Source organism: Epinephelus fuscoguttatus, linkage group LG24 (assembly GCF_011397635.1).
Source record: "Epinephelus fuscoguttatus linkage group LG24, E.fuscoguttatus.final_Chr_v1".
Classification (NCBI taxonomy): Eukaryota; Metazoa; Chordata; class Actinopteri; order Perciformes; family Serranidae; genus Epinephelus; species Epinephelus fuscoguttatus.
This window is the reverse complement of record NC_064775.1, coordinates 17,518,413-17,531,729: the sequence shown is the minus strand read 5'-3', so window position 1 is coordinate 17,531,729 and position 13,317 is coordinate 17,518,413. Positions and strand designations below refer to the sequence as shown.

The 13,317-nt window shown below is 42.8% G+C and overlaps 1 protein-coding gene across 1 annotated transcript; it reads right to left on the bottom strand.

Annotated features, from left to right (window-relative positions):
• Positions 1 to 2,505: 2,505 nt before the first annotated feature.
• Positions 2,506 to 12,901, bottom strand: igfbp5a (insulin-like growth factor binding protein 5a). The gene is made up of 4 exons (XM_049570375.1): positions 12,073 to 12,901; positions 6,747 to 6,958; positions 6,330 to 6,449; positions 2,506 to 6,232 (listed from the first exon to the last, which is right to left on the bottom strand). Exons 1-4 carry the CDS (start codon positions 12,404 to 12,406, stop codon positions 6,095 to 6,097), a joined length of 804 nt encoding a protein of 267 aa, XP_049426332.1. The 5' UTR covers positions 12,407 to 12,901; the 3' UTR covers positions 2,506 to 6,094.
• Positions 12,902 to 13,317: the final 416 nt, after the last annotated feature.

Sequence of the window (13,317 nt, the reverse complement as noted above, 5' to 3'; positions counted from 1 at the left end):
TGCGTTTCTTTGCAAATGGAAGTTTTTTGTACAATGTCGGAGACGCTGAGCACTTGAGTAAAGCAACTGTGGGTTTTACGGGCATCTGCCTTCTTTCTGTTGGCTGAGTAGAAGTCTGTGTTAGTTTAAACAGGCTTAATTATTTAACAGAACATGATACAGATGAGAAGACATTTATGTGTGTGAAAACAGCATTATGTTGGGGATAAAACAACTGCACAGTCAAACAGCCACTTAATATTTACTTTACAATGTAAAACATGATCAAAATGAGGTACCCCCATGAGATTATGCCGAGGTCTTACCTGTTTGAACAATGTTTTTATATTTCATCCTAAACTGCTGCCAAGTGCGCTTCTCCCCCGCGGGATTGCACCTAAATGAAATAAATTAATAGGCTACCATTCAGGCAGTTTTCCCTGTAATATTACTGTGATTGCAAAGGACTACATTTAAACTTAATCATTGACCTGAGCAGCAATGTTCTCCCACGCCGTCTCCCTCTCTTTTGCAGCTGCAGCGGTGTTGCACTTCTTTTTGAAAACATGTGCAAACTCGCCGTATGAGCGCATTAAGATTTCTAATTCTAGTGGGGTGAAAAACGCAGCCCTCCTCTTCCCCGTTGCCATGGTGACTCGTCGAATCGGGGCTCCATTGATGCTGGCTTTTTATAGTCGTGGTGCACGCGCTTAACTCCAGGTGAAACTACTCCGAGTTGATTAAACTGATTCAAATCAGCTGTTCTGGAACCGGAAACTCAGAGTTTCCTATCTCAGAGTAGATCAACTTAGAGTTCAGGATTAGACTCAGAGTTTGTTGAACCTGCTTTGTGAAACGGACCCCAGAAAGCCAGCTGGTATCAGAATATAACCGCTTCACCGGCCCCAGGTGCAGCGCATCAGCTGATGACAGTCCCTCCTGAAAGACAAAGCAGATCAACCAGCAACCAGCAAGCCCACACACCTCCAGAGTAAAGGGAGGGGCCGTCACACAATAAATATACTTTGCCATTATGAACTCTTTTGATTTTACCCAAACAAGACTTGAATCGGAACTTTCTTTTAACTTGTGTGCAAGATGGCAGCCTTGTATATCCTGCAACTCTGTTGTAGCGTCAGTTGTGTACGTCCTCAGAAATCATAGCTATGCATCTGCAACATCGAAAAGCACGTGATCCATAAGGGTACTGTGAGAAATATACTCGCCATTGTCACGATGTGCTTGATTTAGGGGCCTTACAGTCCGTCTAAGATGGCGCTGCTGTTGCTTTTTCTGCCGTGATCTCCGAGATAACAATGTAACTCCTCAAGTGTTGCCATGTTGATTTTTTACACCATCCAGTCCATGATATATCTCAAGACAAAGAGTCTGCAGCAGTGATAGTAAACTAAATCTAGCCCATGATAGGGTGCCGGGTGGCTCGCCGACCATTTTCGCATTTATAATGAAAATAAATGAATTCACACTGGGATTTTTTTTGTACTTTGAATGTAAATGAGTTGCTAAAGTGCTACTAGAAGCATCAAAATTTAGCTTTTCTATTAAAAAAACTGACAGTGAAGGAAACCCTGGACGCCCCAACAGAGTTCCCTGCTATACCCCAAATGTCCTCAGATCCTAGAAACACCTCTGTGCACACAGGCTGCTGTGACTGGATTTGCCTCTTTGAAAATGAGTGAGAAATGCAAACTGTTTGTTTATTAACCGGCCACTGGCCTTCTGTCATTTTGCAAAAGTAGCCCATAAGCAAATACAATATCCCTGGTCATGGTCATGCTAATGGCTCAGGTGCAGCTATTTTTAGAGCTAAATGCTAAAGCTAATGACAAAGCTAACATACTGATGCTTAATGGGGAATGTCTACAAGAGTTGCAATCATTGTTTAGTGTACTAACATGATCCTACTCAACTGGAACAAACCACAAAGTACAGATGAGGCTGATGATATATCAGGTATTTGGTTGTGAAGCAAATACTGGATACGTTTTAACTTGAATTTATGATGTCACCTGATGAAATTTCATTGGATCACCAAATGTAGTACAATTTATCCTGGACATGAATTTCATGACAATCCACCCACTAGTTAATGAGAAATTTCCATCAAAAACAAATGTCAGCTTTATGATAGCGCTAGAGGAAAAGTCAGGGGCTCACTAAAGTCAGTCAGATTCATCATCTGTGGACGATGAATGTCTGCACAAAGTATATTGGCAATCCACATTCTGTGTGCCAAAGTTAATCATATTTTGCACAAAATGTGGCGCTGCCCTCTGCAAGTTTAACCTTTCAAAAACATGCTTCACCTTTAGCCACACTCGAGTGACTTGTGTCACAGCAGGCAGTTTCGCCCTTGACCGCAGATGGAAACAACCTGTGTCACGAGAGTCCAACAGTGTAAAGGTCACAGAGATAGCAGTCACAAAAACACATCTGCTGACTCAACAATTCACAATCTTGGCAGAGTTCACACATTTAAGACACAAGTGCAGATATGCTGTTTAGTGAGTACATGAACTTTATTTAAATAATGATTTGTCATTACAAAAAAAAAAGAGTACATCAATTACACGCCTGATAAATATTTAACCATAATGTTCACATTAATGTTTTTTTTCAACAGAGATTCTGAGAAAGTGTCACTGTGTTGTGTTTACATGTGTGCTAGAATCAAATTGGCTGATGAGCCCCTGTCAATGATCTCCTAATATCACTATAGTGATTAGGCATTAGGAATGTCTGAGATTATAAGAGTCATGAAATGAATGCTCGATTATAACAACAAAAAAATGGATCTTAAGCAAATTTGAGCTATAGAACATATGTTCACTTGACTGAGAGATCATGATAATATTTGTCAGCAGCCAACTGAAAAACAAAATCTGACAATAAATCTTTCAGACCGCATCCACACCTGAAATTGTTTCCCTCCTTTGTGCCAGAGTGTCCCTCATTCAACAACACTATGGGTCCACATGCAAATGAAAATTCAAAGTGGCATGGGGCAGAAGGCACTTGAATTTACATGCAAACTCAGCGGCCTTGCTCTTCGCAGGATGCAGGACCCAATAAACCCTGAGAGCAAGCCGACAGATTTGCCTGGGTGGTGGCAGTGAAGACCCTACACGTGGAAACATAAACAGCACAGGGCCTTTGCATACAATTTGTGTGCCAAAGGGAAATGCACGGCACCACATTTGTCGGACAGTAGCTTGGGTAGGCTGGGCTCGTGAGAATTTAAAAACAGAGTTGTAGTGTAGTTGAGAACTATAAGGACATGGCACGTACAGTACAGTACACACACACATAGACACACAGGAGCATGCACACACACACTGTACATACATTTACAAACAGTGGACGCAGTTGTCTGGACTTGAAAAAGGCCTTTAAAAAGGAGACCGAGTTCTAGGTTTTACAGTACAATACAGTTTGTTTCCAAGAGCTGCGTACGGCATCACATTGTGATTTTGACTTAAATTGAGATGTAGAAAATAATCACCTCTAATTGGCAAACACATTTACATGATTTAAAAACTCACTATTGTTGATTTCTCTTTTGATATTCCTAAAATTTAAAGTTGAATTTTTATGAATTTCTCTTGAGTTTTGACCATAAGTTTCTATGTCTTGGTTTCTTGGATACTCCAGGGAGTCATTGGTCCCAGCCAAGAAAGAGTTCAGCGCACAACCTCTACTTAAAAGTTTTTATATGGATTAAACTAACAACATATAACATGTAAATTATGGAGCTTGAGACCCCCTTTACACCTCGCACTGAAACGCAGCTTGTATCCAGACTGCATCTAGCTATGATTCTACCTGATAACATGTACACCTGGTATTAACCCTTTGAAACCTGGAGAGACATCACTTTTCTTGTGCTGCTCTTAGACACTTTTTCAAGTATTTAAACGTTTGAACATGGAGCAAGTTGGTGCTATTTATTTCAGAACATAGGAAAAAGGCAATGATGAGGAAAAATGCAACTTGGTAAGAAATGTCCCACAAATTGCAAAAAAACCCCCAACAACTAAATTTAGAAAATTATTATAGAGACATAATTATTGTAATTTTTAAGTACTTTTTCAGGTCATTTCCTTGTTTGTTTGTATGTTTGTTTTTAACTTCTTTTTTTTTTTAAACTAATTTTCTTGTTTTGAATTTGTTTTCATTTTCTCTTTGGTCAGGTTACAAACGTAAATATGTGTCCTTTGAGATCTAATCGCCACCGTGTCCAGGATCAGTTGGAGCCGTTGTCCTCCATTTGCTTAGCCCTTGCTTCATACATGTAAATGGCTTGGTTGCGATATGAGATGTCAAGTTCCGGACCTAATTAAACTCACTTGGTCTTGTCTTGACTCCATCAACTAGTGTCTTGAAAATTTCTAGCCTTTCTTGCTGCTTTTCGCGAATAGCTTGGTTACCTAACAAGCTAATAGCTGCTAGCTTGCTGGTTTTGTGCGCAATTAAGTATTCCCCATGAATATATACAAAGTGAACTGGATACACTGTGGAGGGTGGTGCCCCGTTCATTCCTATGAAAGTTCCTTCATGGTGCATGAAGCCAAAAATGTTCACCTGCCATCTGATACCTGGATGATCGGGATTGCCTCTGCATTATTGGGCCGAAAAAGCAAGCGTACTTTCCAAATGTTATCAAACTAAATGGAGTGAGACAAGTCATTTTGCAGGGGTTGTGATGCTCAAAATAATTCATCAGCTGATTTCCAGATGTCTCTTTAGCCATGTAAGTCAATGAGAAAAGGCTTTTTGGGCCATGGATGTAATGTCACCGTTTGGCCACTATGAAAATTGGCTTCAAAGTCTGGTGCACTTCCTGGAGATCTGGTATTTGCGTCCACATTGCTGTTTGTAAATTAAAAACGCAATTGCATTTAAGCTTACACTTGTGTTCAAATGATCACAATGCATCCCTGACCACCTCCTGTGATTTGGCTGATCACATCACAATCTACTCTCAATGCATTCTGGGCGCATTTACACCCTTACTTTTTTGATGTGGTCAAGCACTACCTAAATGCAATCCGATCACGGAAACGCATTTCACTGCAAGTTGTAAGGGGGTTATAGAGGTGCTAGTAGATGGGTTTTGTCACATTTGGACAGAGCCACGCTAGCTGTTTCCAGTCTTTGTGCTAAGCTAAGCTTACTAGCTGCTGGCTTTAGCTTCATTCTAACAGACAAATATGAGTGTGGTGTCAATCTTCTCATTAAAGTTTCCCATAATGCCAAACTGTTCTTTTAAGTGTAGGCTTCTGTTAGCTGTAACAGATCCAATTAGTGAAAACAGAATTTTCTTGACTCTATGCTGAACAAACAATGACAGCTATCATGCTGACATGGCTATGGCATATGGAATGACTGTCAGCTGATTCTGTGTGTCTTCAGATGGTTTTCCCATCTGATGACTATATAATATACCCAGCCTCCTACAGGAATCCTTCAAAACCCTTCCCCCATTTTCTGGCTTGGCAGAGTAGCCAAAAAGTCTGAAAGTGTTCAGTGACAGTGGGTTGTGGGCAGTACTGAATGGCAGAAGTCATTATTTGATATCTAAAAAATGCCTCTCACATCAGACTGTCATTCACATGATTAACAGTTAGTAAAACATTGCTAATTTAGAGTAGTACTGACTTACTCTTCAATGGTTTCTCCTTGATCACCACTATGACAACAATTAGGAAAAAAGTTGATTTGTAGCCACATTTAAAATATGTCTTGTCTCAGAATTTCGTGGAGTAAATTTAGCAATACACTCAATACACAACATATTATCAATATCATACAAATATATATAATCCTCTATTATCTACGGATATAAAGAGGTGAGGTGTTAGCTAACCTCAAACATAGTACACCGTCAGCAGGGGAGCCAAAGACCTACATGTGAAGATTTCCACCCAAGCAAGCTTTTCAGTTCGGTTCCTCTCTGAAAGAAAAAAATTAAACAGTCCATCACACCTGACCATATATATAAGCATTTGTGCCGTATTTTCCTGATTGGCAGTCAGTAAGTGTGCTAGCTTGATTGGCAGGTTTTGGGGGCTCAGCGAGTACCACCAGTTTGCTCTCATTCGTTGCTGTTGCTACTGCTGTCGAGATCTTTGCACTGCAGGTCTCCGCCGGCGTAGTTGATGCCAGGGATTTTCATGCCAAACCGGTCCACGCACCAGCAGATCCCCCTCCTCCGACCACGAGATGGCTTACACTGCAATTATAGAGTTACAAACAGGGTTGAGATGCTTGTGTTTAATACTTCCTTGGACAGTGAATAGGTTTGTGTCAATAAAAAGCTGTATTCATACCTGTTTGCGCTTGAAGAAGCCCTTCTTGTCACAGTTGGGGATGTACAGTGACAGAGCCAAGACCCTAGAGGTGTCCTTCATGCTCTGAATGAGATTATCCAGTCTTCTCCTGCAGGGGCCCTACACACACACGGACAGAGGTGTGAGTGTTTGCATGGTCACGTTGTGTGCATTAGAGTTAAAAATGATAGTTCAAAATGCCCTGAAAGTTGTGCCCTAGAAATAAAAAAGTAAGGAGTTGGGAAATACCTCCATTGCTTAAGTAATTTGGCATTCACTCTGTTCACACCATGAGGTCTGGTGTGAAAGCAGCCCTGCAGGGCATCTTGGCTGATTTGTCAGAACTGGTTTCTTAATGTTTACTTTCCTCTGAGCTGAGTCAGTTTTTCACTCTGGTTTAATCTCTACTTCACTTACGAATTCAGGCTCCAGTTTATCCAGGCTGAGCGGGGAGAAGTCCAGGTTGCTGGCAGGTCCCAACCTGGCCAGCTGCTTCTTGCGGTCCTTGGCCTGTTTCATGGCCTGTGCCTTCCGACTGCTGATGTGGTCTCTTCCATATAAGGGAACCTTGGTTTGGGGTAGCATGGACTCTGGGACTGGTAGCATGGCGTCATCATGAGATTCTCCATCTAATAGGGAGGCAAAGATGGATGAGGTCACTCATTAATATCATGAATGTTTGAGGTTCATTAAAGGTGCCCTGTGGGGTTTTCTTGTAAACACTGAGTGATATTTACATTCTCATCAAGATAAACTGTGTGTATCCTTGAGGCCTAATAAAAGTGATGAATGCATTTCTTCCTCATAAAACATTTGCAATGCTCAGAACTCTAATGTTGAACACTGCATCGTTTGCAACCATCAGCAGTTTTCGTCTTCTCTGCCTTTTTCAGGTGCTTTGCTAAATTTCTTGGCACATTAGCACCAACAACCAGTAGATAAGTTTCAAACTGAGGGCCATCATATAGCTTGCATGCAATGACTTTGGTGTTTTTAAACCTGGACCTTTTCTTCCCATTTTTTGTGTCAAAGTGACTAATGGGAAGAACACTTTTTGAAATTGGTCCAGTTTTGGGCAAAGTAACCTCTCTGGGCATTCGTGCACCATCAATGTATGTCCCCTAATAGTGGTTGTTTTTGTAAGTGACAGCCTCAGATTGTTATTCTAGTGTCTGAGAGCATTATTCAAAGGATCCTTACAGAGATAAACCGTTTTGTTGGAGAGTAAGATCCCCTTTGTTTAACCAGAAACAGCTCCAACATCGCTATTGCCAAACACACCAGACCCCATTTAAATTAATAGTGATTTTAGCGTGTATAGAGCCAGCGTGTTTTCACATCTAACTGTGTGAATTAAGAGTTTATTTGAAGCAAAACAGAGTTAGTGATTGTTGGAACAGTGGAAAGACAAACAAAGATGTTTTTGTGAGTTTTATTTTGTGTCTGCTGACTTTAAATGAAGTGTATTTTACAATAATAATATTACCATTTTTTTAAATGGAGTTTGGGGGGTTTGCAGTGGCAATTTCGGTGCTGTTTCTGATGAAACAAAAAGGATTTTATTCTTCAATTAAAAGGTCTATCTCTGTAGGGATTCTTTCCACAAAGTTTCCAGACACTTTGAACATGAATCTGAGCCTGGCAGTGCAAAAACAAGCACTTTAGTGGATGTACATTCAGGGTGCACTGAGTGGTTAGATTGCAGCCCTTTTTGCTGCTGCCAGCTGCAGCCCTCAAGTTCAAAACTTTGAACTTTGAAAATTGTTGTACCCATTAGTCACTTAGACACAAAAACATGGGAAAATATGATCCAGGTTGAAAAAATACTGATGTTACACTTTAAGTCTCACTCCCAGTCCACGAGCGTAAGACATTTCTACCCAAAATATTCAAAGCTTCCCCTAAAAAGACATTTAAAACTCTCCATTTCACTTCTGCTGTTGTTTCAATGAGATGACATTTTTAAATGAGAAAATAAATGAATATAAGCATGAGATCAAAATACAAACACAGCTACAACAGCAAGAATGTGCGCCTGAATTCCTGCTGCAGTAAGTGTGATTCACACAGGATTACTGTTATCAGAGGAGAACTGTCTATGGTCGGTAATTTACACCGGAACTTCACAAATTACAGACAAGATTAAAATAACCCACGATACCAATTATTACAAACAACTTAATGTCCACAGGTGTAATATTAACCCTGTGCAAAACAGGGCTTCAAAGCATTTTTCTGCTGCTCCCTGGAGAATGTTTGAAGAGGGGTCAAAATCAAGAGCACTGTGATGGCTCCCACCTGGTGATGGCTAAAATTAAAAAGTAAACTCAGGAGAGCGCAGGACAGAAGCGTCCAATTTGGTAACGTCACAACACGACGTGATGATTTCACTGCACCAGCTAAACACTTATTTAGCACAGTCAGTGGCTACTGGCCAGATTCAGATTGGAAGTGTTGACATACGGAACAACATAGCCTACATTTATGGCAAGTTAGGTTGCCAGTTTGGGGTATATGTAGACCAGGGGTTTTAAAACTTTTATAGCCGGTGACCTAAATGAGATATTTAGTCTCACCCTGGCACCCAGGCCCATGAAAACATGCTATTACACTTGTCATGTGGCAAGCCACCAGAAACAGCCGCAGCCCATTTTGGGTCCCAACCCCCACAGAAACCCTCATGTACATGTATCTTTCATCTGTTCAAAAATACAGCTCTTTTGCTACATTTTGGGGAGTCGTACAAACCTCAGTGCTCGCCCCTCTCCCATGCCTCATCCCACCCTCTATTCATACGACCACAGCGGCTGTGTCGAGGCCAGAATGAGTGGCTGTGGCTTTCTTTCCCAAAAGCACTTTAAACTGATATTTCTCTTCATTTATAGTTTAAAACACGCATTAGCCTTGTATGTGTCCTAAGCCACAGCTGGCCCATTTCCACTGCTGTGTCACGCACTTGTTTCCGTTTCAGTTTGGCAGATTGCACAATTCTGCATATAAACCCCTCCGTTTCTGCACTGACGTGATCGCTAAGCTACTAAGCTAACCGGGCAGTGAAACAAGGTCACCGCCACGTTGCAAATGATGCTTAAAACCCCTCCACCCCCAGTGATGATGATGGCGATCATGATGATGTCATCCATCCACATAATGACAGGTTCTTGGAAAAAGCAAGAGAGATTCCCTATCCTCCAGTTTCCTGCTGACACAGTTTTTTTCTTCCTCCAGAGAAAGCTGAGGCAGATCAGCAGCCAGCGTAAACCCAATCAAGTCCTCACTTGCTAATCCTCGAGTTTGTCTAATCTGACCTGTGCTGACTGATCACGTCTTTCATTTCGTCTTTCTTCCACTCCCTTGTCCTCGTGTTTGACTTGTGAGACGTGGTGATCCCGGACAGCCGGATCCTTGCAGATATTAGTGACAGAAAACTCCTTCCTCGCGTCTTTCCTTTCTGGCTTTGCTCTTGACAAGGAGTTTTCATCCATGCTTCATCTGGAAAGTCGGTGTGAAATCTATCCAGATAATGTTGCGGAGGCATGACTTGAGTTTTATGTTTCATGCAATTGCAGACATGACAAAAAGGCAACTAAATACTCATGTTTTTAGCTTCAGGTTTGAATGACAGCTTGTGTTATTGCTTTTCATGCTTTGCCACATGTTAAATGTGCAAAATGCACCCTTAGTGGTGCATTAAAGCATGTATTCAAGCTTGTGTTAAAGAAGCTTTTTATGAATGTATAGTACATATGCATGCACCTTTGGCTCATTCTGTAGATCACCTCAAGTGTGTATAAACGTAATCTGTGTAAGAGGTGTGTATTTATCAGTGTGCATATGGATTTTGTTTAATTTATGTGTTGAGAGAGTGCCCAGCAGGAGATGTGGAGTTAATGGAGAAGCTGGCTGACGGGCAGACAGATGGGGGATCAGTAACCCACGCTCAGCCTGCATTCTGCTGAATCACTGCACAGCCTGGGCCTGCCTGCAGCGCCGAGACAGAGAGAGAGAGTTGGAGAGGGGGGGAGAGGAGGAGTGGGGAGACAGATGAAGAGACCAGGGTGGGACTAACAAAGAGTGGTGGGAGGGAGCAGAGGATAGTGTGGGAAAGGGAGGAAAAGGGAAGGGGAGATGAATAGAAGATTGGAGTTTTTCTTTTTTTGATTATATTTCTGCTCTGAATGATCTGACTCTGATCGAGTGAGTGCAGCCAAAGATTCTGAAGTGCAAATTCACTAACAGCAAAACAATAAAAACCTGACTGTAAATGTCATGGCTGGGGAACAAGCTTATCTTTGATAAGGCTCATTTCAATGTGACACTGATACATTTGCATGGCAGTGTTTCAGAGCTTCCCCCTCTCTTATCTTCTCCCTTCCCTTAATGGACTTCACTCTGAGCCAGAAAAACTGCAGTTCCTTAGCTTGGCCCGCTGAGGTTTAACACAGCCAGCGAGATTATTTATGTTTCCAGAGTGCTTCTATACTAAAACTCCAATCTGCAGGAAAGTAAAGCATCACGCAGAATGGAAAGGGTGAAGCTGGGGGATGGTTGGGGGGGAGAGGAAGAAGAATAGGGTGGAAAAGATGAAGAGGGATAGTAGCCAGGCAGGGAAAGAGGAGAAGAGGCAGTGTGGTGAGAGAGAATAGAGAGACGGAGACAAAAAGTGGGTTAGGTGTGGGAAAAGGCACAGGTGGTGGACGCAGAGAGGTGTGCAGGGGGACTGACAAAAGAAAGGCTAAAAGACAAAAAGAAACTGTAGAGGGAAAAAATATGATTTCACACCTTGAAGACAGCGAGGGCCACGAGCCAACATTTCCCCACAAAGCGCTCCCCAGCAGACACAGCACAGTGACTGTCCCTGAACTGCCATTCAAAGGAGCCAAAAGGGAGCCTCGCAGAGCACCACCTGTAATCTTCTCCCTTGTTTTATGTCGCCTGGGGGCCCAGAGGTGACGGGCCACTCACACGAAACCTACTGATTTACGGCTCGCAGGCCCCACGAGGACTTTTCAAAGCGAGATGACAGGTTGATCGACGCTCAGCACCAATTGTTGACAGAGTTCACAGGGTCAAGGCACAACGGGGGCCTTTGAGTCGTGTGCCTTGGTAATGACAGGTGTCAGCCCGTCTTAAGGAGGGTGAGTTGACTCCCATCAGCCTCGCCGGCTCCCAGAGAGACACAGGAGGGCACCTGACCTCTTTTTTTTTATCATTCACATTTAGAAAATACAGACTCATACATGTTGGAGTTAAGTTTTATGACAGGGTGTGAATGAGTGTGTTTTGGAGTGGTGATCATCTTTTTAAAAAATTTACCACTGCATCACTGGCTGACTCCCTGTGAATGTGTTACTTGAGGTCTTCATTAAAATTCCTGCATTAACAAGGGAGGAGTAACATCTCTATCCAGCTGTTTGCTATTTATTTGCACCAGAGCCCTTTATGGTTGAAGTCTAATTCCTGCAATGCAAATGCAATAACACCATCAGTGCTGACAGGAAGATTATAATAGTGTTATAATTATAAAAACACTGCAAATTTAGTGCTTTAATATGACTTTAAATTCCTATGATGGAATATAATGAGGAGGAAGAAGATAAGAGAAGGTATACACTCACTATAATGAATACAAAAGCAGTCATCAATTAATGGCCGAATTAATTCACTTAATTAATGTTCCAGTGACCTGTTTAAGCAATTACAGCCGCTGTGGTTTCAATCAGTCATCTCTCCACAGGCCTACCTTTTGACGGATGCAGCAGTTTGTACAACTTCTCGTTCCTGCACACCCCCCGGCCGTGCAGAAGCGCGTGCAGCGGCTTCTCCTCGCCGTTCTTGGGCAGGCAGCGGAGCCCGCGCGTGCACGGCCCGGTGTACACGCCGCACGGCTGGCCTTCTTCGAGCGCGCACGTTAGGCAGCAGCCGCAGCCGGGCTCCTTCACCAGCTGACAGCCCACCGGCACCGGCGGACACATGGACAGGGCCTTCTGATCGCACGGCTGGCACGGCACGTACGAGGAGCCGCAGCCAGTTATGCTCAGCAGGGGAACCACCAGGAAGGAAACGCTCAGCAGCATGGCGCGCTTCTTGTCTAAACTGCAGGCTGTTTGATCGAAACCGCAACGATTATCAACTAAATCTCGTGGTGAATCCTTTCTTGGCAAAAGATTTGAGTCCAAACATCAGTGGGGGGTGTTGCATCCACAGGTGCTTTGCGCGCTCAACTCCCAAATGTCATCCGATGCTCGCAATCCACAAAGAGTCACTCTGCTCCCCCTGCAATCTCCTTCAACCTTGTCACCAATAAATTAAAAAAAGAAAATATCCAGACACCACGTATCTCTCCCTTCAGTGATGCCCGGTGCCGTTTACGCGCAAGCTGTTCGTCTCCAAATCAGAAAGAAAGAGCCTGATTCCCGCTGCCGCTGTCTCTGTAGGTTATTTTACCCGCACGGCTTGTGAGCAAAATGTATAATCTGTGGCTTTGAGCTTGCCTTTTAAAAAAGAAACAGCCAGAGGCAAAGCCTACAACGATGGGTATGTCAAACAACGTTTGGAGGGGGAGGCGCACTTGTCAACTCCGTGCGCTGCGATGCTGATTTCACAGGGCGGGTGCTGGCATGCCTCCAGATCTGCCGGATAGGAGACGATGCTCCTGAAGGCGACTGAATAAGACCTTGTCTCTGTCGCTGCACAGTGGCCATTTAGTATTTCCAGGCCCTCCAAGTCAACATTTTAATATTGTTTTAGTTTTTTGTGCTTAAGAACAAGGCAGGTTGCTTCTTTAGAGATCACTTAAACAAAAAAATATTCTGGGAACTACATTCAAATGTCTGCTGAGGTCGTTTGAATGACAGCCAACGTGCTTCCAAAGCACACTGCTGGATTTAGTAGTTACTTTTTAAGGGGAGAGGAAAGTCGTTTTAGTGTTTACAGACCTCTCAGGGAAGAGTCACACATAAAAATGTTTCCATGACTGCAAGTAAGA